The 26,950-nt window shown below is 37.1% G+C and overlaps 1 protein-coding gene across 7 annotated transcripts in view; it reads left to right on the top strand.

Moving 5' to 3' along the window:
• BCAS3 (BCAS3 microtubule associated cell migration factor) overlaps window positions 1-26,950 on the top strand; it is a 532,941-nt gene that overhangs the window by 131,835 nt on the left and 374,156 nt on the right. For all 7 annotated transcript variants that reach the window (XM_041000469.1, XM_041000472.1, XM_041000471.1 and 4 more), the window contains exons 11-13: window positions 2,431-2,514; window positions 9,989-10,159; window positions 16,581-16,674. In XM_041000469.1, the coding sequence (XP_040856403.1) occupies window positions 2,431-2,514; window positions 9,989-10,159; window positions 16,581-16,674 (349 nt within the window). The remainder of the gene's footprint in view (window positions 1-2,430; window positions 2,515-9,988; window positions 10,160-16,580; window positions 16,675-26,950) is intronic.

Consider the following 26,950-nt stretch of genomic DNA (forward strand, 5'->3'; position numbering starts at 1 on the left):
AGGTTTCAGATTGGATACATTTCTTCCTGTGCAGTTTGTTTAGTTAAATATTCATATAATTTAATATTTAATAATAGTATATTTGTTCTTTGGCATGCTGCTCATATATTTTAAATATTTCCAGGAAGTTTGTCTGTTTGATAGTTTTACAATAGAGAGTATTCCTATTCATGTTTAAGATGAATATTCATCTTGTCAAGGTTTAAATTTGGCATAGTTTGTGTTAAAGATATTTATGCAACTTATTGAATCAAAAGGGAAAGCATGTTGTTTACTTTTTGCGTATTTGAACTTGGATGTTGTAATTATTTGAAGCAGGAAATAGTCCTTCCAAAACATTGCTTTTCTTTACTCATACAGCAGGAGGCAGCAGAGGGATGATTTTTATAAATAAGTGTGGATTTGTATGAATAAGTGAGTGAGGGAGAGATCCTTTTTATTAGCCCAAAAGATCACTTTTCAGATTAATTGCTTTCATCTATGTGAAAAACCACATTTGCCCAGCACTTTTCATTTAGAAAATTTGTCACCGTCCATCTTAAAATCTACTTAACAAGCAATACAGCGTGGGTGTAACAGATACTGCCTAAAAAAAAATTGATTGTGCATGTTTTAAGTGTGTTCCATTCTATAATAATGTATTAATATTATTTTCATGGATTAAAATATAGTGATGTCCATAATGAATAAAATTTTTGTTTAAAAATAAAAGGATTACAAGTTAATCTTCACCAGAGGGCCTGGGTTTAGATTATGTAATGCGTTTTTGTTTTGACATTTTGTGAGATGCAGTTTTTTTATGTTTGTGTATGTGAGCTCCAGGAACTTTTAAAACCTGTTATAGTTGGTTGCTTTTTGAAAATTCTTCTTAGTCTCATTTTTTAAAAAATGCAAACAGACTAAACTGGCTAATTATTTTTTCCCAAATATGGTAACTGCAATACCAGTACAGAATTTAATTGCTTTGTAGTTTAGTGTACGAAGGACTCATGTTATCATAGTAGCAATTAACTTTGCAAATTCACAGGTTGATTTATGTACAGGATGTAAGAATAAGAATATTTCATTTTTTAAAAAAGGATTTATTGGGCCCAGCGAGATAATATAGTGGTTAAAGTCCTCTCCCTGAACATGCCAGGATCCCATATGGTCACTGGTTCTAAGCCTGGCAGCCCTGCTTCCCATCCAGCTCCCTGCTTGGGACCTGGGAAAGCAGTGCAGGACGGCCCAAAACTGGGACCCTGCACTCGCCTGGGAGACCTGGAAGAAGCTCCTGGCTCCTGGCTTTGGATCAGCTCAGCACCAGCTGTTAGATTTATTTATTGTATTAATTTCTTTTTTTTTAAGATTTATTTTATTTTTATTGGAAAGGTGGATATACAGAGAGGAGGAGAGACAGAGAGGAAGATCTTCTGTCTGATGATTTAGTCCACAAGTGAGTGCAATGGCCGATGCTATGCCGATCCAAAACCAGGAGCCTCTTCCGGGTCTCCCACGCGGGTGCAGGGTCCCAAAGCTTTGAGCCGTCCTCGACTGCTTTCCTGGGCCACAAGCAGGGAGCTGGATGGGAAGTGTAGCTGCCGGGATTAGAACTGGCACCCGTGTGGGATCCCGGGCATGCAAGGCGCCATCGTGCCGGGCCCCTATTGTATTAATTTCTATGAAGTGAGTGGATTTTGTGTATTTCACAATACAGATTTAGAAACGTAGTGGTTCCCCCTCTGCTTTCCAGTATTTCCTTCCTAATTCCCGCTGTTTTCCCCTAATTATTGTAGTGGTATATTTTCCTTCCACTTTACATTCACAAGGTTGACACTCCAATAGTATGAAGATACAAAGATGTAAGAAATAGGGGGGAAAATGAAAATGCTATTATTCAGGAAGCATTTCATTTTTTTATGCTTAATGGTAAAAGAAGTAATTCCTGTGCAGTGGTCAACTAGTATGCCTAATTTCTGCCACATTTCTACTGATAATTAGAAATGTAAACATGTAAAATCCTTGGCATACTTTTTGATTTATAATTTTTGTGAAGGAATTGAAAAGACAAAACATCCAATTTGCTACCATGTCAGATATTTTAGTGTTTGAAAGTCATGTTTACGTGCTTTGATTATGTTTTTAAAACTTATTTGTGGAAAGGCTGCCAGACCCCAAATCCTACCATTTCAGAGTTTATGAATTCTTAAAGACTATTCATCTTGTAATTAAAACCGTATTTGAGCATGAAACTGTCTGAGTGGCACCAGTAGATTATAAAAAGGGGTAAAAGTGTCTCAGCAGGGCTTTTAGCTGTTTGTATGAAATACACTCATGCAAACATTCCCACCCACCACCATCGTTATGCACAGTGAATAAGCTCTATCTAATAGCCTGTAGACTTAAACAGTTTAATAGAATGACTTTCTGGTTCTCTCTTTTTCCCCTCAGTTGATTCGATGCCATCAGTCCCGTGGTGGAGCCTGCGGAGACAACATTCAGTCTTATACTGCCACAGTAATTAGTGCTGCCAAAGTGAGTACCTCCACAGTGTTGGGGAGTTTGATTATGTGGAGTAATTATCAAGTCTCTCCTGAAGTGTATTCCGTCTGCCCCTTCCATCCTCATTCACAAATAGGGAATAGCCTTAAGAAGTAAATCAGAATATTGTGTTGCTATTGAGAATCCGTGATTGGACTTGTTATGGTTTATAAGTAATTCTTTATTTTCTGTTTTGATTTGAGAGTTTGTACTTATCCAATTTAAAATATTTTAGTCTGTTAACTAGATGAAAGTTTGGTATCTAATCAATGCCAGATTTGAAAGAAGCTTGTGTGTTTTAAACAGTGGCTTCTGGATGCTTTATGATTTGCTTCGTTTTTACCTACGCTGACATCCCTGTATGTCTTTGAACATTTCTGAATCCTTTTGACTTGAAAGAGTATCAATCCTTAAGAAAACTTGAGTCAGGCCCTGGCACACTCAAAGATTCTTTCATATCAGGGGGCTGGCTGCCCCCCTCATGTTTGTCAAGTGAGTTCTTTTTTGTGTTTTTGAGGGTTAATTTTGATGATGGCTGGTAAACTTTATGCTGATTATAAGGTATTCTTATAACCACTATCCTTTTGAATTGTGAAGTGTACAACAAAACAATTCCAATAATAGGGATGACAGAGTGAATCTAAATGACAGCATGTAATAGAAAGCACAACTATTCACAAAAGAACAACAATTTAAAGTAAACCACAGAAAGGGAATCAAAGATCACACTGCTTTATGTAAAACAAATACAGAAATACTTCAAAATTGATCATAAATGCTTATATGATGTTATTAAGAATGTATTCCTATGTTGATGGGAGAAGAATTACATATTTTTTCTTTCAAAAGGGAAATAATAAATAAGTCTTTATGCTGACAGTACTGTATTTTTATATTTTCAGAAATCTTTGGGAAAATGCTTGTTTTTCTCCTGTAATGTGCTAAGATTGTAGTGGTTTCAAAAAAACAGCAATTCTGTGCTGTCTTGTTAGTGTCTCTGTAATTTATAACAAGGAAACCTCATTTTCAAGTATTGGAATCCCCTTGTATTTGTTTGTTCCACATACTTGGATCAGGATATCTCATCAGGAGAGGGCATTTGAAAAGGTTTGTGATACAATGGCACAAAAGATTTTGAAATTTTGCATACAAGGGCTCATAAAAAAATTCATGGAAAATAAATATTATGAATAAAATATTAATAGGTTTCAGTGTTTGAGTAATCCTCAGTTATGGAATGGAAAAGTATTTGCACAATAAGCAGTGTCAGACCATAGCAGAGAATAAAAAGTTTTATGCTATCAGGACACTGTGATGCTGAGACTACTTAATGATAGCATTATGAAAAATGGAGAAACATAGTCCTTTCTAGTTTGTGAAAATATTCCCCAAAAATGTTTTCAGTAAAAAATTAAGCTGGTAGGCAGTATGATTGTGTTAAAATCCATTTGAGATAATTCCACAATATAAGATTGGTTTATCAAAATTAATCAGTGTAATTTGCCATATTTAAAAAGAATAAGTTAGCTGATTATCTCAATAACTAATCAAAAAGCTAATGAGAAAATTGAACATACACTCAATTACAAAGCTTTCAGTAAGTACTTTCTTATTAAATATTTTCTGTGTATTTTACTTTTCTCATTTTGTCAGACTTATTGAAATCCAGGAGACTTGTTTTTGTTAAAGTTTTTCTGACAACTCCAATTCTTAGTTCTTTGGGTCTTTTTCTGGTCTTTATATCTGTTGCTGCTCATTGGTAATGACATGTTAGCCCCGTTTTTGGCTCAAATTTATTTTTAAACATAAATAAATAAATTTAAAAATAAAACTTTAAAATAATGAAAATTTTTGATATAAATATCAATCATTGATCATCTTAATCCAATTTGAATAATTGATGGCATTTAAATTACTTAAATGAAGATCTTTAAAATATCCATGGCTGATTATTGGAACAGATTCATTCTTTTGTTATATGTCTCTTTATATTTTAACCTAAATTGAAGACAGAATCTTACTGGTAGACCTGCTAAGTAGACTTTGAATCCAGTGCATGAGCATGTTGTTCCATAATTCTGTCATAAAATATTGTATATAAAATTAGCAGGTACCTGTAGCATCAACAGATACCTCTGGACCTAATTGCTCAGCTGCAGTGACTGAATATACGTCCTCTTTGATTCTGACCTAGTAATTCTTTATGACCTTGTTAAATACTCCATGTTTTCAAGCAGCATTTTGTACTATTCTCTCTTTTCTTAGTTGTTCTGTTTGAAATGATTGATCTACTATTTACCTCTCCCATTATTATGGAAAATGAATAATAAGTTTTCTCAAAGGCAGTACTACCATTTTAATCTTTTCTAGATAACACAAATATTTTTGAGATGTATCAAGAAATGTGCTTGTTTAAAAAAGTTTTTAAATGATTTCCTATTCTTTCCAAAATAATTTTCTCTGAAATGGTAATTCTTTCCTCTTTTTGAAGACAGTTTCCTGTGAAGCTATGTAAAAATCATGCAGGGTTTTTTACCTGCTTGTTATACAAAATGATTAGGTCCTCAATTTTTAATTTTTAGTTTTTTGTTTCAATATGGAATTGTGCTAGTAAATATATTTGCACTTGGAGGTCTTTAGAAGAAATAATCCTTTTTTATATTTTATTAATTTTCAAATAGTACTTAAAAGTAATCTTTTTAGGGCCTGGCGTGGTGGCCTAGTGGCTAAAGTCCTTGCCTTGAATGTGCTGGGATCCCATATGGGTGCCGGTTCTAATCCCGGCAGCTCCACTTCCATCCAGCTCCCTGCTTGTGGCCTGGGAAAGCAGTCGAGGACGGCCCAAAGCCTTGGGACCCTGCATCCATGTGGGAGACCTGGAAGAAGCTCCTGGCTCTTGGCTTTGGATCAGCTCAGCACCAGCCGTTGCGCTCACTTGGGGAGTGAATCATCGGACGGAAGATCTTTCTTTCTCTCTCTCCTCCTCCCTGTATATCTGACTTTGCAGTAAAAACAAATAAATTTTTAAAAAATTAATCTTTTTAGTTTAAAATTTTCTTCTTTTGCTTTTTATGACAATTGGTTGGCTTTGCTTATAAGGACTATATGAATGATGATTATTTTATGATAGTAATAAGGAAAAATATTTAAAATTAAAAGTGTTCAATCTGATTACTTGTATGCATTTATAAAATTCTGGTCCTTATTTTCTAGTTTTTTTGTGTGTCTTGCTATAATGTGCTTTAACCCCTCCATGGTCAATTGATTTAGTACAAAAGCCTGCGTTTTCTTTAGCTGTCTCATAACCTTTTATGACAACTAACAGTTTTAATGAGAGCAGCTCCATTAGTACTAATGGGTGGCAAGGACCCTGATATGGCATGGGAAAGGTTCAAGAAGACTACTGACCCTTTGGCAAGCCTGCCCGCAACAAAACAGGAAGAAGTACCTTGTTCATTCTAATTGTAGTTTGTAATGGGCTTCCTCATACTTTAGTTGTAGCCTTTTAGCTGTCTTATGAGTCTTCTTCAGAAAGTTTATGGAAAATATGCATATTTAAAAGTCACTGTGCTAGGATTTCAAAGATTTTTGGCAGCAATATCAACTGATCGTTTAATTCTGTTTTTACTGAAATTGTTTTAAGTACCACTGAGTATCTTTAGGTTTATTTTGTAAATGATTTTTTTATAACTTAACTGGAAATTTAGTTATACATTAAATAACTTAGACTGTGATGATACTCAGTCTGTGTTATCTTTTTCCTTTTGTCAGGTTTGATTTCTTTACTCCTAATTTTTGCCTATCTTTTATCATTGTTTTGTATATATTTGACCAGTTTATCAGGTGCATGCATATAGCTTAGTAAAATCAAATGGTAAAGCAAATGACTGTGTAGTAATTTATATCTCTGTGGATTATGAAAACTGTTACGAAACAGCTTGCTGTAGATTTTCTGGATTCTAGTGCTCATAAATGTGCTTGTTTCTATTATGTAAACAGATTCATCCTAAAAGCAAAGGTCTTTCACCATCATCCTTCACTCATACCCCCATGCTTAATGTATTCTAACTACTACTATCTTGTAGCTTAATATGCAAGTTTCAGACTTGATGATTAAATTTTGGGTTTAGATTTTTGCCAACCAGTGAGATAACTCCATCAGTAGTCATAGTTTTTTTTCCCTTTAAGAAATATGTAGAGCTTTTCATCTAATATGGCCCTTTGAATGTGAAATACATGGTTGTTTTCCAAATCTTTGTGGTTCATTTTCCTAGTTTTCTTATCACTGTTTTGTGCTTTGCTTCAGTGCATAACACTTTTGCTGTGCTCTACCTGTCATTTTGATCCCATTCATTGGTGTAAGAGCATGAACTAATAGGCTCAGGGTAAGTGCAGAGACTAGAATATACAACCAAAGACTTTACAACTAAGAGGCATTCCTGTGATAACGGGATAACTGAGTGAGAATGGAGCATCTCCATTAGCATTAATGGAGTAAGTACATCAGCTAAGGCATTTTAGAGGTTAAACGTGCTTCCTGGCCAGCTCTTGACATCGATACACAGTGGCGCCTTGTTCCTTTGGCTGCTCACAGACTTACTTGACAACACTATAACAGACATTGTGTAAGTCATTTCTTGTGAATTATTGAAACAAACATTTGCTTGCTAATTGAAGAATGCTAATGTGCTTTGTAATCACTGCAGTTTGCGTTTTTAGCACTAAACAAAACAGTTATAATTGATTTGTGGCTTTGTCGGGGGGAGGGTTCAGTCTGCGAAAAATTAGTGTGAAGTTAGCATGTGTTTGCTGGTCATTTTATTTATATAATACATTATTACAGTTATTTTGTTCCTGAAAGTATCAGATGGTTAGAATAAAGGAACACTGGTAGTAACAGAACCAGATTCACAGGCCATGCAGGAGAGTAGCTCATAATGAGACTCTGGAGACAGGTAGTCTTGGGATTGTGTACTGGCTTTGAGCTGCCAGTTCATTTACCTTGCCTGGAAGCCTCAAACTTCTCATCCATGCAAGACAGGCAGTTCATGTTAGGCATGTGATCAGCCCCAACCATGTAGTACAGGAGCCAAGGAACGTAGCTATAGTAGAAGAATGCATGCGTTACTGGTATTTTAGTAGAGAAGTTATTTGGAAGAGACTTTTTTCAGTATTTAATTAATTTATTAGAAAGGCAGAGAAGCTAAGGAGAGAGAAAGAATAGCTGTTCCGTTGACTGGTTTACTCCCACATACCCAGGCTTGGACCAGGAGTAAGTAAGCCAGGAGACTGGAGCTTACTTGGGGTCTCATGTGCGTGTGACAGGGATTCATCCATACTTAGTCATAATCTGCTGCCTCCCAGGCTGCACATTAAGAGGAAGCTATATTGGAAAGCAGAGGAGCTGGGACTGTAACCAAACATTCTAACATTGAATTTTGACATCTCAGACAGCATCTTAGGCATTGTTACTGCCTACTAATTGTTTCCGATATCACATTTTAGCCTTTGTAACCCACCCTCTTTTTATACTCATTTTAATTTAAAATATGAATATGTAAGAATTTCCATTTTAGATTTAACTTCAGAGTCTATAAAAATATGGTTGAGGATATTTTGCCCATAATTATTTTAGAATACTGACTGCAGTGTAGATTAGTTTAAAGTATTTTAGTAAAATTTTCTCCCACAACATGAGAATTGAAAAAAAGTTGAACATAGTATTTGATTTTTCATATGATCTAATAATCTGTGCTGCTTTGTTTGGCCCCAAACAAAATCACTTCTTCAACTATTTATTATTGATTAAATTTTCTGTTTGTCCTTGCTATGATACTTGAATAAGTTATTTGTAGAGAGTGGGAGAGCCAGAGAGAGTGAGATCTTCATCTGCTACTTCACTGCTCAAATGGCTACAACTGCTGGGACTGGGCCATGTTAACTCGTGGAACCTGGAACCCTATCTTGTTCTTTCACATAGATGGTAGAGGCCCAAGTTTGCTGATTTTCCAAGTGTAATTGCAGGGAGCTGGAACGTCAGCCAATGTTCCAGTGTCGGATACTGGTGACGGCTTGAACCAGTGTGCCACAGTAAAGGCCCTGGCTATCTTATTTTCAAATTAAAATCCCCTGCTACTTAACTTTTTTTTTTTTAATGAGAAGACAATTTTTAAAAAGATTTATTTATTTTTATTGGAAAGTCAAACTTACAGAGAGGAGAGATAGAGAGAAAGAAAGGTCTTCCATATGCTGGTTTACTCCCTAAGTGGCTGCAATGGCTGGATCTGAGCTGATTGAAGCCAGGAGCCAGGAGCTTCTTCCAGATCTTCCCAAGAACCATCCCCTTCTGTTTTCCCAGGCCACAAGCAGGGAGTTGGAAGGGAAGTGGAGCAACCGGGATATAAACCAGCTTGCATATGAGATTCCGGTGCATGTAAGGACAGGACAATAGCTGCTAGGCTACCATGCTGGGCCCTGAGAAGATAATTTATATTTAGGGGGATTATGTGAGGTAATTTACTTATTTAAATTTTCTTTAAAAAATTATCTTTCATGAAAATAGTGTTTGTTTAGAATTGTTTTTTGTGGTAAGACAGAAATTAACCCTCTTAGCTAATTTTATATATCTAATAATTAGTATCTTAGACAATAATATTTTACAATTCTCAAATCTTGGTGTACTATATTATATATAGTGTAATTTGCATTGAAATCTAGGCTTTTGTGCATGAATATTCTATCTCATGTCTTAAGAATGATCAAAAATAGATGTAATATTCAATATATAGTATTTCAAAGAGTAGAACCCTGCACATTTTCTCACTTTTCACTATATCACATTAAAAAAATTATTTTCCATGATACAGTTTTATAGGAATAGGGATTCCTCCTTCTTTTTAATCTCCTCTTCTTTTCCCTCTCATCATTTCCCCCTGTGTTATTAAAGTAGTATAATTAGTCCTTTAATAACAGGACTACTTAAGTGTATCATGGCATTTTCAGTATAGGCAATGATAGAAAACCTAGTATTAAATTATAATGGTATATTTAACAGTTTTCATTGTTTTCTCCTTTTTTTTTGAGAGTGTAGTGTATCTTCACTTTCCAGTATGACAGTCTTCAATATAAGTTCATTTATGAGAGTGTATGTATAGTTGTTTATGTATATATAATTTTTTTTTTATTTTTCAGTAAGGTTACCTTATATTATAGAGAACATATGGTATTTGTCCTTTTTAAAGATATATACAGTAAGAAGAGGGAGTAAAGTTAATTTTTACAAAAGTCTGCTGATATGCTTATGTGTTCAAGGTATTTGTTTAACTGTGACTATGTAAATTCTGAATATTTGTTGTTATGTAATGAATTAGAACCTACTATCACCAACAGAATAGTTAATAATGTGTAGATTTCTATTCATAATCTGTATGTACATGTGGTGATGTACTTTTTACCTTTCATTATACAGACCTTAAAAAGTGGCCTGACAATGGTTGGGAAAGTGGTCACTCAGCTGACAGGCACGCTGCCCTCAGGTGTGACAGAGGATGATGTCGCCATCCATAGTAATTCTCGGAGGAGTCCTCTGGTTCCTGGAATTATTACAGTAATCGATACTGAAACTGTTGGAGAGGGGCAGGTAAGAAGAATTCTGAGTCTGATGAAGTTGAGATAAGATCAAGATAAGCCAAAATGTATTTGGCCTCAAGGATAGTTTGGAGATTGAGAAATTATTTTAGATCACATTTTTTTTTTTGTCAAAGAATGGTTAATATGGTTAATGGTTTTAAAATCTGTTATTTTAATTGTTATTAATCCAGCAGGTTGAACAGAAGCTCAAACAATAGTAAATACACTTGGAAAAGATTTTGAAAAATAATTGACTAAATATGGTTGCAATAAGCATAATTTATTATTATAGGTGAATTAATTTTTTTCACGTGCATATTTAAAGATCTAATCCTTATGTTTGATATAAGAAAGCTTGACTATCATGTGTCATGGCGAAGATTGCTTTTGGTCAGTCCTCTTGGGAGTTCTGTGCTTCTCCTGGATGTTGTTTCCCAATTCTTTCTCTAGATTAGGGAAGTTTTCCTTTATTATTTCATTAAATGCATTTGTAAACCCAGCTTCTCTTTCTGTACCTTCTGGGGCTCCCATAACTCTTATACTTGGCCTTTTAGTAGTGTCTCTTAATTTTTGAGTCTTTTTTTTTTTAGTTTGATCCAGCTCTGCCTCCAACTTTTTATTGTTTCCCCAAGATGAAAGGAAATATCTTCCAATTGTGAGGTTCTTTCTTCTGCTTCATTCATTCTATTATGGAGACTTTCCATGGAATTCTTAATTTGCTCTGTTGTGTCTTTCATTTCCAATAATTTGGCTTGATTTTGTTTTATTGCTGCTATTTCCTATGTGACATATTACTTAAATTCCTTGAACTCTTGTATGTGCTTCTCATTGATTATAAGAAGCTTTATAACAAGTGTTTTGAATTCTCTATTCCCCATTTCCTCGATGCATTCCTCAGTTAACTCTGAGATTGACAAAGTCTTGCTCCTTTGCAGGGGAGTCTTCAGTAATATTCATTATGTCTTTGTTTCTGATTTTGCTCGTGGTCATTTTACTTCCGGTTATCAAATTCTCCTTAGGGCAGGTTTCTACACTGTGTCACCCACAGGTTTACAGTTTAATTTTACTTATTGTGGTTGATACCTGGTTCTTTGTTTGCAGTCACTTGCACCACTCTCTCCAGCAAGCTTCAGGTCTGGGCTCTTGTGTTAGACTTCTACCACTTTCTCCATAGCCCTAGCTCCTGGCTCACCACCCTCTATCTCCTGTGATCCTGTTTTGTGGCTGTTCCGTTGTCTGTACAAGCTTTCTCCCACTGCCGGTTCATGCAGTTCCCAGGATTAGGGAGACACCAGGTGTCCTAAATTACTATGTTGTTGATGGTCCTGATCTTGCCAAAACCTGCTGACCATTAGGTCTGAGTGCCACCCAGACCTATTTTGACCTGCAGCATGCCAGAGTCGGTATTATTTTCCCTGTGAGTCCAGTATAATGCACTGAACTGGAAGTCTATTTGCTCCCAGCTCAGTGCAAGCACAGCTCATTATTGTCTCTCCAGTCTCAGTCTTTGCCACATTGTATAGAATGGCGGCTGATGTACCACTGGTGGAGTTCTGCTGGCCATTAGATCTGGGGGCTACCCAGACCTATTTTGGGTGGAACCTGTAGGATGCCACGTTGGTATAATGCACTGAGCCAGAAATGAGTTTGCTCCCAGCTTAGTGTATGCACAGTCCTGTTCCAAAGCCTTTGGCTCCAAACACAAAATGACACCAGATGCAGCTTTGGTCACCACCAGAGCTGGGCTGTGAAATCCACCCTGTTCCAGCACAGCCTGTTTGGGATCTATCTGCTGCTCTGTCTCTGTTCCTGGTTGAATCAAACAAATCAGCAGATGGGCAGTTCTTTGCATGGGCTCACCTCCTGAGCTCCCTGTGAACTCTCCCTCCCACTGGCTGCTGGTGGAGCTCACATCCCTGCGCACTGACTGCTACTGGAGTATCTGGTCATTGCAGCACCACATCGTTGTTTCTCTTGCTTTCCCATGTTCGTCAGTCTCCAGGTGCCCTCTGCCATCACCCTGTCCTCTCTTATTTCCTGGAATGTGCCCTATTTGCTTCACCTTGTTTAATGATCCCTTCCACCCCCATTTGTTTAAATGTGTCCTTACCCTATTCTGCCATCTTGATTCCACTGTGTAAGCCTTTAAATCATTAGTGTGGGAGGGAGGGAGTAAGGGACAGGGATTGGAGGGGGAGACAGAGAGATATAAAGAGATTGATCTTCTATCTGCTGCCTCACTCCTTAAGTTACCACAATGGCTGGATCTGAGCCAATTGGAAGCCAGGAGCCAGGAGCTTCTTCAGGGTCTGCCATGTGGGCACAGGGTCCCAAGGCTTTGGGTTATCTTCTTCTGCTTTCCCAGGCCGTAAGCAGAAAGCTGGAAGGAAAGTGGAGCAGCTGCAATGTATTTTGGCTCCAGTATGGGATGGTGGTACATGCAAGGCAAGGATTTAGCCACTGAGCCATTGCACCGGGCCCTAGTAATTTTTTTTTTTAAGATTTCTTTACTTTTATTTGAGAGACAAATTTAACAGAGAGGAGAGATAGAGAAGGTCTTCCATCCATTCTTCACTGCCCAAATCACCGCAATGGCCAGAGCTGGGCTAGTCTGAAGCTGGGAGCCAAGAGTTTCTTCTGTCCTCCAATGTGGGTACAGTGGCTCAAGAACTAGGACAGTCCCCTACTGCTTTCCCAGGCCATAAACAGAGACGTGAATAGGAAGTGGAGTTGCTTGGACGATCCAGGGCACATATGGGATGTTGGCTCCACAGGGTAGAGGACTAGTTTGTTGTGCCACTACACTGCTCCCCTTGTAAACTAATAATTTTTATAATTGCATGATATTCTGTGGAAATCTGCTTCCAGTATTCAAAGTTTAAGAACTCTTGTTGGAAAATTGCTTTCCCTGGTTATGCATGTGTTACCTCTTATTATAAGAAGTAATTCTGGACCTGGTGCAGTAGCCTAGTGGCTAAAGTCCTTGCCTTGTATGCGCCGGGATTTCATCTCCGACTGTTGCAGCTACTTGGGGTATAAACCAGTAGATGGAAAGTCTTTCTCTCTGCATCTCCTTCTCTCTGTAAATCCGACTTTCCAAAAAAAATTTAATAATAATAAATCTTAAAAAAAAATTAATTCTTACAGTGAACTTCAATGAAAAGGTTCTTGACAATTCTAAGTAAATTTTCCTGCAGTACAGAAGTGTTGCTCTTCAATTTTAAATCTGAATAGTAACACATGTGTACCTTTGCAATTGTAGCTTTACCATTAATCTATTATGTTACAGGTTTGAATTATTGATTAAGAAAGTAGTAGGAAGTTGTTAATGTGTCTTTCTGTATGTGTGTTAGCTAATGTTAGTGTGTGCACACAGTCTTCTTTATTAAATGCAATGAAATCTATAAACCTTTAATGCTAATTGTATTTATGTAAACTTTTCTCCCCCTTTCTTTACATTGCAATTAACTTATTCTTTATTTGAAAGAGAGAGAGAGGGTGAGTGAGTTCTTCTGACAGTTGTTTTACTTTTCAAATGGCTGCAGTACAGGAGCTAGCCTAGGCGAAAGCCAGGCATTGGAAACCATTTCAGTCCTCCCATAAAGGTGGCAGGCACCTAAAAATTTGAGTTGTTATCTATTGCTTCCCAGAGTATGCATTAACAGTTTAACTATTGAGCCCAAGGACTTCTATGAAAAATATACCTTATAGTTTCAACTGAGTTTCCTTTTCTCAATTTCTTGTTTGTATTTTTATGACTTTATTTTAAAGAAAGAAATTCTTGGTCAAATTATATTGAAATTGTAGCTTGTGGAGATTCATTGTTCATTCTTCTGTGATGAGTGAGTTGATATAAACAGCTACACTTATTGGAATGTGTCCTACATATGTTATAAGATAGAGAGTGGCATTATGGTATACTTGGTAAAGCCCCTACTTGGACACTCAGATCTCACATTAGAATGTCTGGAATAAAGTCCCACCTCTGCTTCCTATTCATTTTCTTCTTCTTTTTTTTTTTTTCCCTCGTCCCTCCCTCCCTTCCCCCCTATTCATTTTCTTTACAGTGTATCAACAGTAGGAGATGGTCCAAATCCTTTGGTCCTGATGCAGTTCTGGCTGCTCCTTTGGCCTAATATAGCTGTTGTCAGCATTTAGGGAATAAACCAGTTCATCAACTAGCTCTCTCTGCCTTTAGAATGAGTGAACAAATGTATAAACAAATATTTTTTAAAAAAGTTAAACATATCAAATGTTCATTGCTGAATGTTTTATTTTTTGATGTGGAGGTAGCTGTTCCACTTAGAAATTATTTTAACATCAAGTTGATTAAAAAATTCTAAGAAGAAAAGAGCAAAGAATTAATACTAAGAGATAAGTTGCTATGTATGTTTTAAAGGAATCATCATTTTTATAACAAATTTTTCTAGCATGATGCTGTCTTTCTGTCTTTTGTTAGCATGAATCTGTTTTTCATCAACGAGACTTTTTTCTCTGTTAAGTAGATTATTTGGAATACAAGCTGTTTTTAGATTTTTCTGAATTATATTAAAAAGACTGAAGTGATTAACTTTGTAAATTTATTACATTTAGCCCTTTCCACTGGTGTTTACCATTAACTACAATGTTTTCCTTTTTCTGCATATGAGAACCTGAGAACCAAAATCTGACATTATAATGAATTTGTCTTTTGAGGTTCATTGAGCATTTAAGAATGATATTTTCACGTTTAGAGTGGTAGATGTAAAATCTGATTATCTTCTTTCTGATGCAGTATTGATTAGTTTGATTTTATGGCAATTAATTGTTTTGTGGTAATGGAATTAAGGATGAATTGATGTGACTAACTTTCTGTCTGTTCTGTTATTTTCATATTTTATTTAAAAGATTTCATTGAATAAGATAAGTTAAATGATGCTTATTACAAAAGTTTGCACAAATAAAGTTAGCATTATGGCAAGATTTCCACTGAAAATGAATGCCTCAGATTGACATGAACTTGAGCTGTTTCTTACCCTGAGAACAAATGTTACAAAGATTTAATGATTCGTGAGGTATTTTGTTCACATTATGAAGGTTTGTTTTGCCCCAATTATATTTGTTTAGTGTAGTTGAGTTGTCAATGCATTATTAAGTGTTCAGCCTCTTTATTTATGCTCTTTGACCCCACCCCCATTCTTTTCTCCCAAAAACTTGTTCTTTGCTTCTGTACTGTTCTGATTTGGATAGGATTTTCTGAATGGAATCAAACAATAGGTGACATTTTCAAATGAAGAAGATTTGTTTCTTTGAAAGTGTTACAAAGAGAGAGAGAGGGAGAAGAGGCATAGAGGATCAGAGAGAGAAATTGAAAATCTTCTGTTTGTTGTTTCACTTCCCGAATTGCCTCAATGCCTGTGGCTTAGTCAAGCTGAAATCAGGAGCCAGAACCTTCTTCTGGTTTTCCACCTGGGTGGCAGAGGCCCAGGCACTTGGGCCATCTACTGCTTCTTTCCCAGGTGCATAAGCAGGGAGCATGATTGAAAAAAGCATCTGGGACTCTTACTGGTACCCATATGGGATGCTGGTGCTGCAGGCAGTGACTTTCCCTCTATGTCACAGTACTGCCCCCAGTAATATCTGCTACTTCACTCCCTAGACTTCTACAACAGCTAGGTTTTATCTAGGGCCATCATTGCATGAGATCAAATACTTAGGTTATATTTAGCTCAGACCTAGACATAGTAAGAGAAAGCTGGGGAGCTGTGACTCAAATCAGCACTCTGCTATAGGATACTTAAGTTGTAAACCTTAACCTGCTGTACCGCTATCCTGGGACCATCTTCTCTCTTTTTTATTATTTAATTATTTTTTATTTATTGAAAGGCAGAGTTACAGAGAGAGGAAGAAAGGCAGAGAATCTTCCATCTGTGAGTTTACTCCCCAAGTGGCTACAGTGGTCATCCCTGGACCAGGCTCAAGCCAGGACCCAGGAGGTTAATATTGGTCACCCACATGGATGTCAGGGGCTGAAATACTTGGGCCGTCTTCTGTTGCATTCCCGGACTCATTAATAGGGAGCTGGATTGGAAGTGGAGCAGCCCAAGGCTTAATGTGCCATACCACAATGCTGGTTTCTTGTCCCCTAGTAAAAAGAGCTCCCCATTTGTGAGCTACTGATTTTTCTGTGGCTTTGCCTCATCATGTGGAGAAACATTTGTGGTTTTTTCCATGTGATTGTATTTCTTGTACTTGGTCTGTTAGGGGCATATTATAGATTTTCCTTATTCCAAAGTGAAATGCTTACCTTATATATTGAAAGGAATAGTCTTCAAGTATGTGTATGTTAAAAGTATGTTTTTTTCCTTAGTTATTAAGGTATTGTATAACTTCAGTGTCACATATTGGTAAGAAATTATTAACCTCTATTTACTGTTTTTACCTTTGTGAAGGTACTTGTGAGTGAAGATTCTGACAGTGATGGTATTGTGGCCCACTTCCCTGCCCATGAGAAACCTGTGTGCTGCATGGCTTTTAATACAAGTGGTAAGATTTTTTGGTTTGTTTTTATTTTGATATTTGTAGCATGTGTTTTCCACCCATTTTTAAAAAAATTTCAAATGTGAAAAATAAAATAACTGCTCATGCAGTAGTATAGAACAGGAAAGTTAGAGTTTTTTCGTAATTATTATGGACATCCTTGCATTAGAAAAACATTTGAAATAAAAATTCAGAACCTCTTTGAATCACTAGTTTTGCTTTCAGCAATATGGTGTTTGATTAGGGGTTGTAGTATACGTAAATAGGGTTGTTATTCACATTCACTTTTGTTTTATAGTTATGCCAAAAATTTGTTATACAACTGTAGAATAGTATGTGTGTGAATGAGGGTTTCTTTGTCATTTGCATTTTTAAAATTTGAAACGTTTGAAAAGAAGAGAGAGGATGGATGGATATCCATCCTTATAGTGAGAGACAGAGAGACCTTCCATCCACTGGTTCACTCTCCAGAAGACCTCATCAGCCTGAGCTAAGCCTATCTCAAACTGGGAGCCATGAGCATTTTCTGGATCTTCCATGTAGATGCCAGGAATCACGGACTTGAGCCATCTTTTGTTGCCTTCCCAGAGCATAAACAGGGAGTTGGATTGAAGTGGAGAAACTGGGACTAGAATTGGTGTCCCTGTGGTATGCTGCTGCTGCAGGTGGAGGATTTTCCAACTATGCCACACAGGTTGGCCCATGTCCCTTGCATTTTAGAAACTTGATTCCTTTTATTTTTCCTAGTTTGTTGTTGAGACTCTTTTGGTTGTTTTACATGGAGCCATTTTATAGCAGTGTGGAATGCTATAGTTTTTATTTTTTCTGTAAGTCTTTATTAGGAAAATTTTAGAACATAAAAATCAATCCAAGAGGAGTTTGTGCCATGGTGAAGAAGGCTAAGCCTCTGCATGCAGTGCAAGTATCCCTTGTGGGCACTGGCTCAAGTACTTGCTGCTCCATTTATAATCCAGCTCCCTGCTGATAGCTTGGGAAAGTAGCAGAGGATAGCCCAAGAACTTGAATCCCTGTGCTCATGTGGGAGACCTAGTAAAAGTTCTTGGCTCCTGGCTTTGGACCAGCCACCTCTGGCCATTGCTTCCCATTTGGAAGTAAACCAACAGATGGAAAATCTTTCTCTGTCTCTCCTCACGTTGTAACTCTGCCTTTCAAATAAAAATAAGTAAATGTATAAAAAAATCAATTTATAAAGTATTGCAGTAATTACACATACAGTATTACTTAATCAGGTGATAGATATATTTTATATATATGAGTGTTATCCTGACAAATATGAATATGTTACATATAATGTGATATTGTCTCCAGTTGAATTTAATCATATATTTCTAAGATTTGGGATTTTGTTCTACACAGTCGACTATTCAAGCTCAGGAAAATGGTACTTTATACTAATACCGATGATATTAGTATTTATTTTGCTAATGCAGTTTAGAGCGGTTGTCTTTTTAAATTCTGAATTAATCAGGTTATATCATTATACCATGATGATGGCTTCTGTATTTCCCTATTCCCTGGTTTTCCTTTAGCAGAAAGTAAGGTTTAGAGAGGCTTAAAATTATTCTGAAAAAAAAAAAAAAGAGATTTTATTTTGTCTAAAACTTCCTAATTATTACTATTTATGATGTTTCATTCTAATAGCAGACACATTATATTAGCTTGCCTCCCTGTTTATATTTTTTTGGATCACAATGGATAAGGTTGTAGCTATGAAATATTTTCCGAAAATTATTTGGTTTCATTAGTTACACTTATTTCAGCTTTTTTTTAGCTTTTCTTTTTTCTTTCTCCCTCCCTTCCTTCCTTTCTCTTTCCTTCTTTCTTTTTATTTCCCTTCCCTTCCCTTCCCTTCCCTCTTCCCTCTTTCCTCTCCCCTCTTTCCTCTCCCCCCTTTCCCTTCCCTGTTTTTTTTTTTTTTTAGATGAACATAGAGACAGAAGTTTCTGTTTAATCATTCACTTACCAAATGACAAAAGTAGTGAGTGCTAGTCCCGGCTGCTGTCAAAATCCTGTAACTCAGTCTAGTTCTCTTTGTATGTTTGGGAGCCAACCAACTGAGTCATCTCTGTTGCTTGCCAGAGTGTACATCAGCAGGTCGCTACAATTGGGAGTTCATCAAGTATGAATGAACTGTAGTTCTGCATATAGGAAGCATAAGTGCTTAGTTCTTTCCTTGCCAATTTTCTTCCTATGGAGTTGATATAAAACTTCTAAGACTGGGAAATCAGTTCATTGTAAACAACCTCTCACAATCCCTCCCCCCTTATTTGTTTTTTTTCTTCAGATAAAAGGCAGAACTGCTCCATTGCTTTCAGAGCTTTGTAAATTTGTGGTGTTATTATCTTTTATCAATTTGGCTATGTATTTACATAACCTGCCATTTTAATTTTTTCTTCAAAATAATCGTGTTATAAACAATGGAAAATTGTTGTCTTTTCCTTTTCTTTTAAAATGAAGATTGATGGTAAAAAGTAAGACAGGACACTCAATATTTCACCTTATAATATCCTTGTCTTTTTTGATGAAGAGAGAATTTTGAAGTCATTGGTGATTTTTTTTTAAAGATTTATTTATTTCTTTATTGGAAAGTCAGACATACAGAGAGGAGGAGAGACAGAGAGGAAGATCTTCCACCCGATGATTCACTCCCCAAGCAGCTGCAATGGCTGGAGCTGAGCCAATCCGAATCCAGGAGCTTCTTCCTGGTCTCCTGCGCGGGTGTAGGGTCCCATGGCTTTGGGCTGTCCTGCACTGCTTTCCCAGGCCACAAGCAGGGAGCTGGATGGGAAGCAGGGCTGCTGGGATTAGAACCGGCAGCCAAATGGGATCCTGGCACATGCAAGGCAAGGACTTTCACCACTATGCTATTGTGCCGGGCCCGAAGTCATTGGTGATTAACAAGATTGTTTTAATTGATAAAGACACAGATTTATTGAAAGTCTCAGAATTTTGAGAGAATTAAGGCAAATGTCAAAGTACAGTCTGAAAGTTATGTCACTTAAGCACTCCAGTTAGAGTAGTGACAGAGTAAATCGCTGTCATTTTCCATCTGATATGTCAGATGTCCTTTGTGTTAGTATATATATTGTATAACCCTAGTTAGAATCTTTGACATTTGAGATGTATTGCAGAATTTAAAGAATGTTTTAGTAATCTCTTTTGTTGTCAGCAGTTAACTTTTAATCAAAAATGTTTTCTTAATTTGTTTTTTCATTTCCTGTTTCATTTTTTTGACATCTCATACTTACATTTATCTTTTCTAAATTTTTGAGTATTAGGTTTATAATTTTGATTTAATTTACTATGTTTTAATAGTGGTTTCCCTTGCTAACATTTCTGTTTCTCTCAAGAAGGGACTGGATATCATCTATTGTTTCATCTCTATTTGCTAGAATAGTATTTCAAGAGTAAAGAAGCTCATTGAATGAATTATTTTGTACTCTTTTAGTTATTTACAATGTGCTATGCATGATATTGAATAGCTTGAAACTAAATGTGATAGAATAAACCCCAGTCTTTAAAAAAATTTTTTTTCTTATATATTTTTGACATTTTGATCAAAATATGGTAAATGTTCTTTTGTTTTTTGAAGATTTTTAAAAAAATGTATTGGAGGGGCCAGCATGGTTTCATAGTAGGCTAATCTTCACCTGTGGCATTCGCAACCCATATGAGCACCAATTTTTTTTTTTTTTTTTTTTTTTTTTTTTGGAAAAAGGAGTTTTATTTTTCATGATTTTCATGATACAGTTCCATAGGTTCAGGGATTTCCTCTTCCACTCTCCCTGCTCCCTCTAGCCCTCTCCCTGTGGGTTTTTCCCTGTATTATTACAATAGTATAGTCCTTCAGAACCAGTTACAAGTCCACCATTCTGCTATTTAAGTGTATAATGACATTGTAGGTACAGACAGTGGTAGAAAGCTCAGCGTCTTATTGTCAAGATATATATTTTTAAACTACATTTGTTTCATTTTATGACATAGTTTCATAGGCTCTTGGGTTCCTCCAATCCCTCCCCAAACCCTCCTCCCCGCATTGAATTCCTCCACATTGTTACAGTAGTATAGATCACAGCCAGTCATGATTCCTTCATTATGGACATGGACCATGCAGAGAGTCCAACATCTTATTGTTCATATAAATTCAGCAGTTTCATTGAGAAATCATCCCTGGTCTGAAAGTAGGGCTGGCAGAATATCTTCCCCTCCAATGAAAAGCCACTAACAACTTCAACAACAATTTACAACATCATAAAGATAATTGGCATGGTATTGAGTGACCGGTATATTAGAAAATACAAGTTCTCATTGCTTCTCGGCCTTTTGGCTAAGATCAATGAAAATACAAGTTCTTAACCACATCCTATAACTACTTCATTGACATCTCATTTATAGTTTATACACAACCGGCTGCTATACTCCTTAAGATAGTTATATGGTACTATTCAGCTGTCTCGTGTCTATTTTCATTTATACATTTAGCAGCTTAAAATATTCAAGTGTGATTTCTACTGAACTGCATGAAATTTAGGATAGTCCAAACAGGCTTATAACTCTAACAAGGCATATGTTAACTACTGAGGAGCAGAACAGTTTTAGGAGGGATGTGCAGAGAAATCTTCAATACCTTAGTGAGGAGTAACTAATCTTTGTGTCCTGCCTAGTTAGGTATATGGGAGTCCAAGCTGACTGTTTCCTGTCTAAGCTTTCCTTATTGGTCTCTATCTGATCCAATTTTTTTTTGTGGGGGTTGGGGGCTCCGGGGCAACCCTGATGGTCATTGCAAGAGAGGATCAGGAGCCAAAGTTGGAACTGAGGACAAGAGAAAGCTCCTCTCCCTAGTCCCAAAGGAAATTTACTGTTCTTCTGTTTCTGAGGACTGCTCAGTGCTCCTGGCTGTTGTTCCAATGACATTAGATCTGTGAGGAAGGATCTGGGCTTCTTCCATCCCCTGTGGGAGATCCAGTAGGGAATGGATGGCCTCAGAGTTCTCGGCCTGCGAGGGCACTCCAGTTCCTCATGGTCTCCTTGGCAGATGGGATATAGTCCTTGGTGCCCATACTTGTGGTCCTTGGTGAGGATCTGGGAGTCTCCAGCATTGGGATACAAGCCTCCTCCTGCCCTCCTGCTCCACTCTGGGGTTTCCCCCACTTTGTGCATGCGCCTCCTGTTAAGGGGCTGTCAGGATCGATGAGCACCAATTCTAATCTCAGCTATTCCACTTCTGATTCAGCTCCTTGCTGGTGGCCTGGGAAAGCAGTGGAAAATGACCCGTGGGTTTGGGTTCCTGACACATGTGAAAGAACTAGAAGCTCCTGTCTTCTAGTTCTGGCTGTCACAGCTATTTGGGGATAAACTAGCAGATGGATAAGCCCTCTCTCCCTCTTTGTCTTTCTCATTGTCTGTCTTTTCTCTGTAATTCAGTAAAAAATATTTTAAAAATATATATTTGAAAGGCAGAGTTAACAAAGAGGGATGTGGGAGGTTGAAAGGAGGGAGGGAGAGGGAGAGAAGGAGACGGAAGGAGGGAGGGAGAGAAAGAAAATGAACGTTTCTCCAAGTGGTTCCTAATCATGGTTGGCTGCAACAACCAGTCCTGAGCCAGGTGGAAGCCAGGAACCTGGAACTACTTTGAGGTCTTCCACATGGCTGAAAGGGCCCAAGCACCTGACTATCCTCTGAAGCTTTCCCAGGCAGATTAATACAGAGCTGGAGTGGAAGTGGATCAGCTGGGGCTTGGATTGGGCCATATAGGATTCTGGCATTGCATTCGGAGTTTTAACCTGCTGAGTTTAACATTGCTAGTTACACAGTAGAGGTTTCCCGAAACGTATTCACTTTGAAGCTGTTCATAAGTATAAAGTTTCCTTACTGATCTTAGATAATTTTTGATTTAGCAACATATGAAGACTGTAAATAACATTCAAAGTAATCGTATATGATGTTGCTGGGTCATAGTTTATTTTGAGTTAAAGTTAATATAAAAATGGATTATTTACACTGAAGTGGTAGCTATATGTGTGAGTTTGTAACATACTAATGGATATGTTGGTATTTCACTTTCAGCAAATATCTGTATAGTTATGATTTAAAACCATGGTAGACAGCAGCTGTTGTTCAGCAGCAGGTTTTGGGTGTTGTTTCAACACCAATATCCCATGTTTGGGTGCCAGTTTGAATCCTGACTAGTTTGCTTCCAATTTAGCTTCCTCTCAGTGTGCCAGAGGAGGCAGTGAATGATGGCCCAAATAATTGAACTCCTGCCACCATATGGGAGAACCAAGATGGAGTTCCTGGGTTTGGCTAGCCCAAACCTTTTATATAAATATTCTGAGAAAGGAATTTTCCCCATTCTTCCCATTATTTCTGTCTAGAGTACATTGTACTGAAGTGTTTAAGAGCCTTTTATGAAAAGTGGCTCTCATTTATTTCAGGTATACACATTGGAAATTAACTCTTTGACTAAAGACTCCATTCATGTTGCATCACTCTGAATTGGTAGTTAATAAGAGGGAGTACCTATGCAGGGCCTATTGTGGTGTTACAGATCAGTGAACAATGACTTAGAACAAAAAGTAAAACTGGCACATGTATTAAGGGCAGAGTTCCAGGAGAGAATTGTTAGCCTGGTATTGGAGAAAGTTTTGCAAATGTAATTCATAACTCAGTTGAGAGCCAAAAGATGATTAGTTAGACAATAACAACTCAGTTCCTGAATGAGACAAAAATGTTATTGAACAAAATAAGTGGTGAAATCACCAGATAAATTTTTCAGTGTGTGTTCATTCCTAAAACTTTCTGTGAATATTTCGTTGCTGTTTGACTGAATTAAATGGAGGATTGTAACACAGCAACCACTCAAACAATTGGTTTACATGATACCTATGGTAGCTGGTAGGCAGAAATTGTATTTAGTTACTAACCATTCATTTGAGTTATTTACTCTTCAGCTCTCAATGTTTTTTGTTATTCATGTTAGTGTTATTATTTGGTTATAATCAAAACGGAAGAAAATTCAATTCTCATTGACTTGGAAATTTCGATTATTTATTTTTAAATTTTATCAAGTGGTTTATTTGAAAGGCAGATTGTCACAGAGAATGAAAAGGACAGAAAGAAAGAGAAAAAAAGGATCTTTTGTCTGCTGGTTTACTTTCCAAATGGTTGCAACACTCAGTACCGGGCAGGTGGTAGCACAAGTCAGGAATTCCATCTGGATCTTCCCAAGTCCTCAATCTATCTGTCTGAAACTAGAGAGGGATTAGGCCAGGCTGGTGCTCCTAGAGGATGCCGCTTCCCAGGCAGCAGCTTCATGTGCTCTTCTACAGCACCAGTCCACGCATTTCTCAATATTGTCATAACCTTTTTCCGGTTGAGATATATGTATGCATCACATGGTAGACATGGGTGCTGCAGTTGTGATTTCTTTCCCTTAAAATTTGTTGTGTTGTATTACAGCATTATTTTGGGATTTAAAATGAAAGTGATTAATTAAAGTCCTGCCTTACACATTTACTAATGAGATTAAGAAATAAGATGTTTTAGAATGTGCAAGTTTTCTCTTCATTGATTGACTTGCTTTTGCTCTTTTCTGAACTTTTATTGATTATACTGTGCAGTGATATTTAAATTAACCTTAACATAGTAATAATGCTTTTTATTTACATTGATCTTTCTTATCTATCCAACCATGTATTCATACATCCTTATAAATTTCTTTATGGCATGTAGCTTTAACTAATTTTATTTTGTACAAGTTTTGTTTATTTGAAGCCATTTTCATGGGGTATATGATCTTGCTAATAAGAAAAACATTGTATGTCAAAATATCTTTTATAAGTTTAGGCAAATTCATTTGAAACCAAGAAAATGTATTAAAGGTTGATTGTCTTTTTAAAGCTGATCTTTCTCAAATCAGTTTCTTTTATATATCATTGTTCTAATCAAACATACATACAAGTTTCAAGTTTAAATAGAATTTATTTCAGGCTTTTTTTTTAAATAACAGAAGGACTTTTTTTTTTTATTGGAAAGTCTGATATACAGAAAAGAGGAGAGACGGAAAGGAAGATCTTCCGTCTGATGATTGACTGACTAAGTGGCTGCAATGGCCGGTGCTGAGCCAGTCTGAAGCCAGGAGCCTGGAGACCTCTTCCAGGTCTCCCTGGGTACAGGGTTCCAAAGTTTTGTGTCATTCTTGACTGCTTTGCCAGGCTACAAGCAGGGAGCTGGATGGGAAGCGGGCCACCAGGATTAGAACTGGCGTCCATATGGGATCTTGGTACGTGCGAGGCGAGGACTTTTAGCCACTAGGCTACTGTGCTGGGCCGGACTTTTTTTTCTTAAACTGATTCACACCCAACCCTTTTAGAACATGATCTTCCATTTTTTTTAAGATTTATTTTATTTTATTGGAAAGTTAGATATACAGAGAGGAGAGACAGAGAGGAAGATCCTCTGTTTGATGATTCACTCCCCGAGTGAATTCATTCCCCACCTGCCGGAACTCAGCTGATTTAATGCCAGGATCCTCTTACGGTTTCTTATTCAGGTGCAGGGGCCCAAGGCTTTGGGCCGTCTTAGACTGCTTTCCCAGGTCACAGGCAGGGAACCAAATGGGAAGTGGGGCTAACAGGATAAGGATGGGCTCCCATATCAAATCCCTGTGCGTTCAAGGCATGTTTAGCCTTTATGCTACCACACCAGGCCCAAGAAGGACATATTTTAAATGATAATATTGTAACATTGTCCTGCATTCCAGACTTGTGGTCCTTATGGATAATGGTGCATGTACTGTAACGTGTACATATTGTGGCCCATGTGGGTGCTGCTTAGAGTCCTGTGTGCTCCACTTACCACCCAGCACTCTGCTAATGGATTGGAAAATGGCCCAAGTCCTGGGGTCCCTGCACTTGCATGGGAGATCTAGGTGAATTTCCAGAATCCTGTTGTCATCCTGCCTTCTCTCTTGTCCCCACCATCATAACCATTTGGCAAGTGAACCTGCAGATTAAAGATCTTCGTATTTATTTCGTTTCTCTGTGTGCAACACTGCCTTTCAAACAATTGTTTTTTATTTTTTTTAAAAAAGAGCAATGCAAGATGAATTTAGTAGAAAATTAGGTTTGTTAACTGTGTCATATGCTGTCTTGTTACATTTGAGTTCTATTCACAACAGGAATCAAGGGTTGCCATTTGATTGAGTTGTGAAACTTCTGCTTCAGCAGCTGCATTCAGTTTGGTTTTCAGTTACTCATTCTCATTCTTATTTATTAGCTGTACTGTGAGTCCAAAATTAAGACAAATATTTTAACAGCAACATTTAGTCTTTGTTTAGAAATGCCAGATTAGTCTTCACGGTTAGATGTGGGCTGATTGAATCTGGGTGGTGTGAGTCTGTTGCTTTCATTTATTTAGGGGGAAAAACTCAGTAACATTTCCTAGGCAACATTTTTTGTTGTTAATAAACTTTAAATTTAGAGCAGTTTTAGATTCACAGCAATATTGAGTCTGCTATATTCACCTACCCCACATATGCACAGTTTCCTGCATTACCAACAGCATATACCATAGTAGTTTGTTAATATATGATTGAAAGTTGTGTTGACACAGTGTCATCACATCACTGTAGCTGCCATTAGAGTTTACTCATGATTATGCATTTGTTGAAATTTATAAAACATTTATTTCATTATTAGAAAGGCAGAATTACAGAGAGCAGGAAAATAGCACAAGGCCTTCTGTTCACTGGTTTATCCTTCAAACAATTGCAGATACTAAGACTTCTGAATTGCATCCATGTGCATGGACCCAAACACTTGAGCCATCGTCTGCTGCTTTCCCAGATGCAGTAGGAGGGAGCTGGTTTGCAAGTGGAGCAGTCAGGAGTCAGCCTAGCACCTGTATATAATTCTGTCATTGCAGGTGGCAAATTAATCTTCGTGCTACCTTATGGTTCAAACTTTGTGGAGTTTTGACAGATACTTACTGCCATGTATCTTTTTTAGTATCATATGCAGGTTTTTTAAAGTCCTAAATATTTCAATGAGTTTAAAACATTTTAGCCCTATTTTTTGAAAAGTTCTTTCTGTACCTTTTCCTTCCATTTTCTCACTGCACTGTTCTTTAGCTCTTTATAGATTGTGTAATAGGTCTCAGAAACTTTTTTTCTCCAATTTTTAGGTTGGGTAGCTCCATTGAGTTGTGCTCACTTTGGCCGATCCTCTCTATCAGTTCAGATTTGGTGTTTGAACCTTTTAGA

This window comes from Ochotona curzoniae, unplaced genomic scaffold (genome assembly GCF_017591425.1).
Source record: "Ochotona curzoniae isolate NIBS_2020 unplaced genomic scaffold, NIBS_Ocur_1.0 scaffold_2453, whole genome shotgun sequence".
NCBI lineage: Eukaryota > Metazoa > Chordata > Mammalia > Lagomorpha > Ochotonidae > Ochotona > Ochotona curzoniae.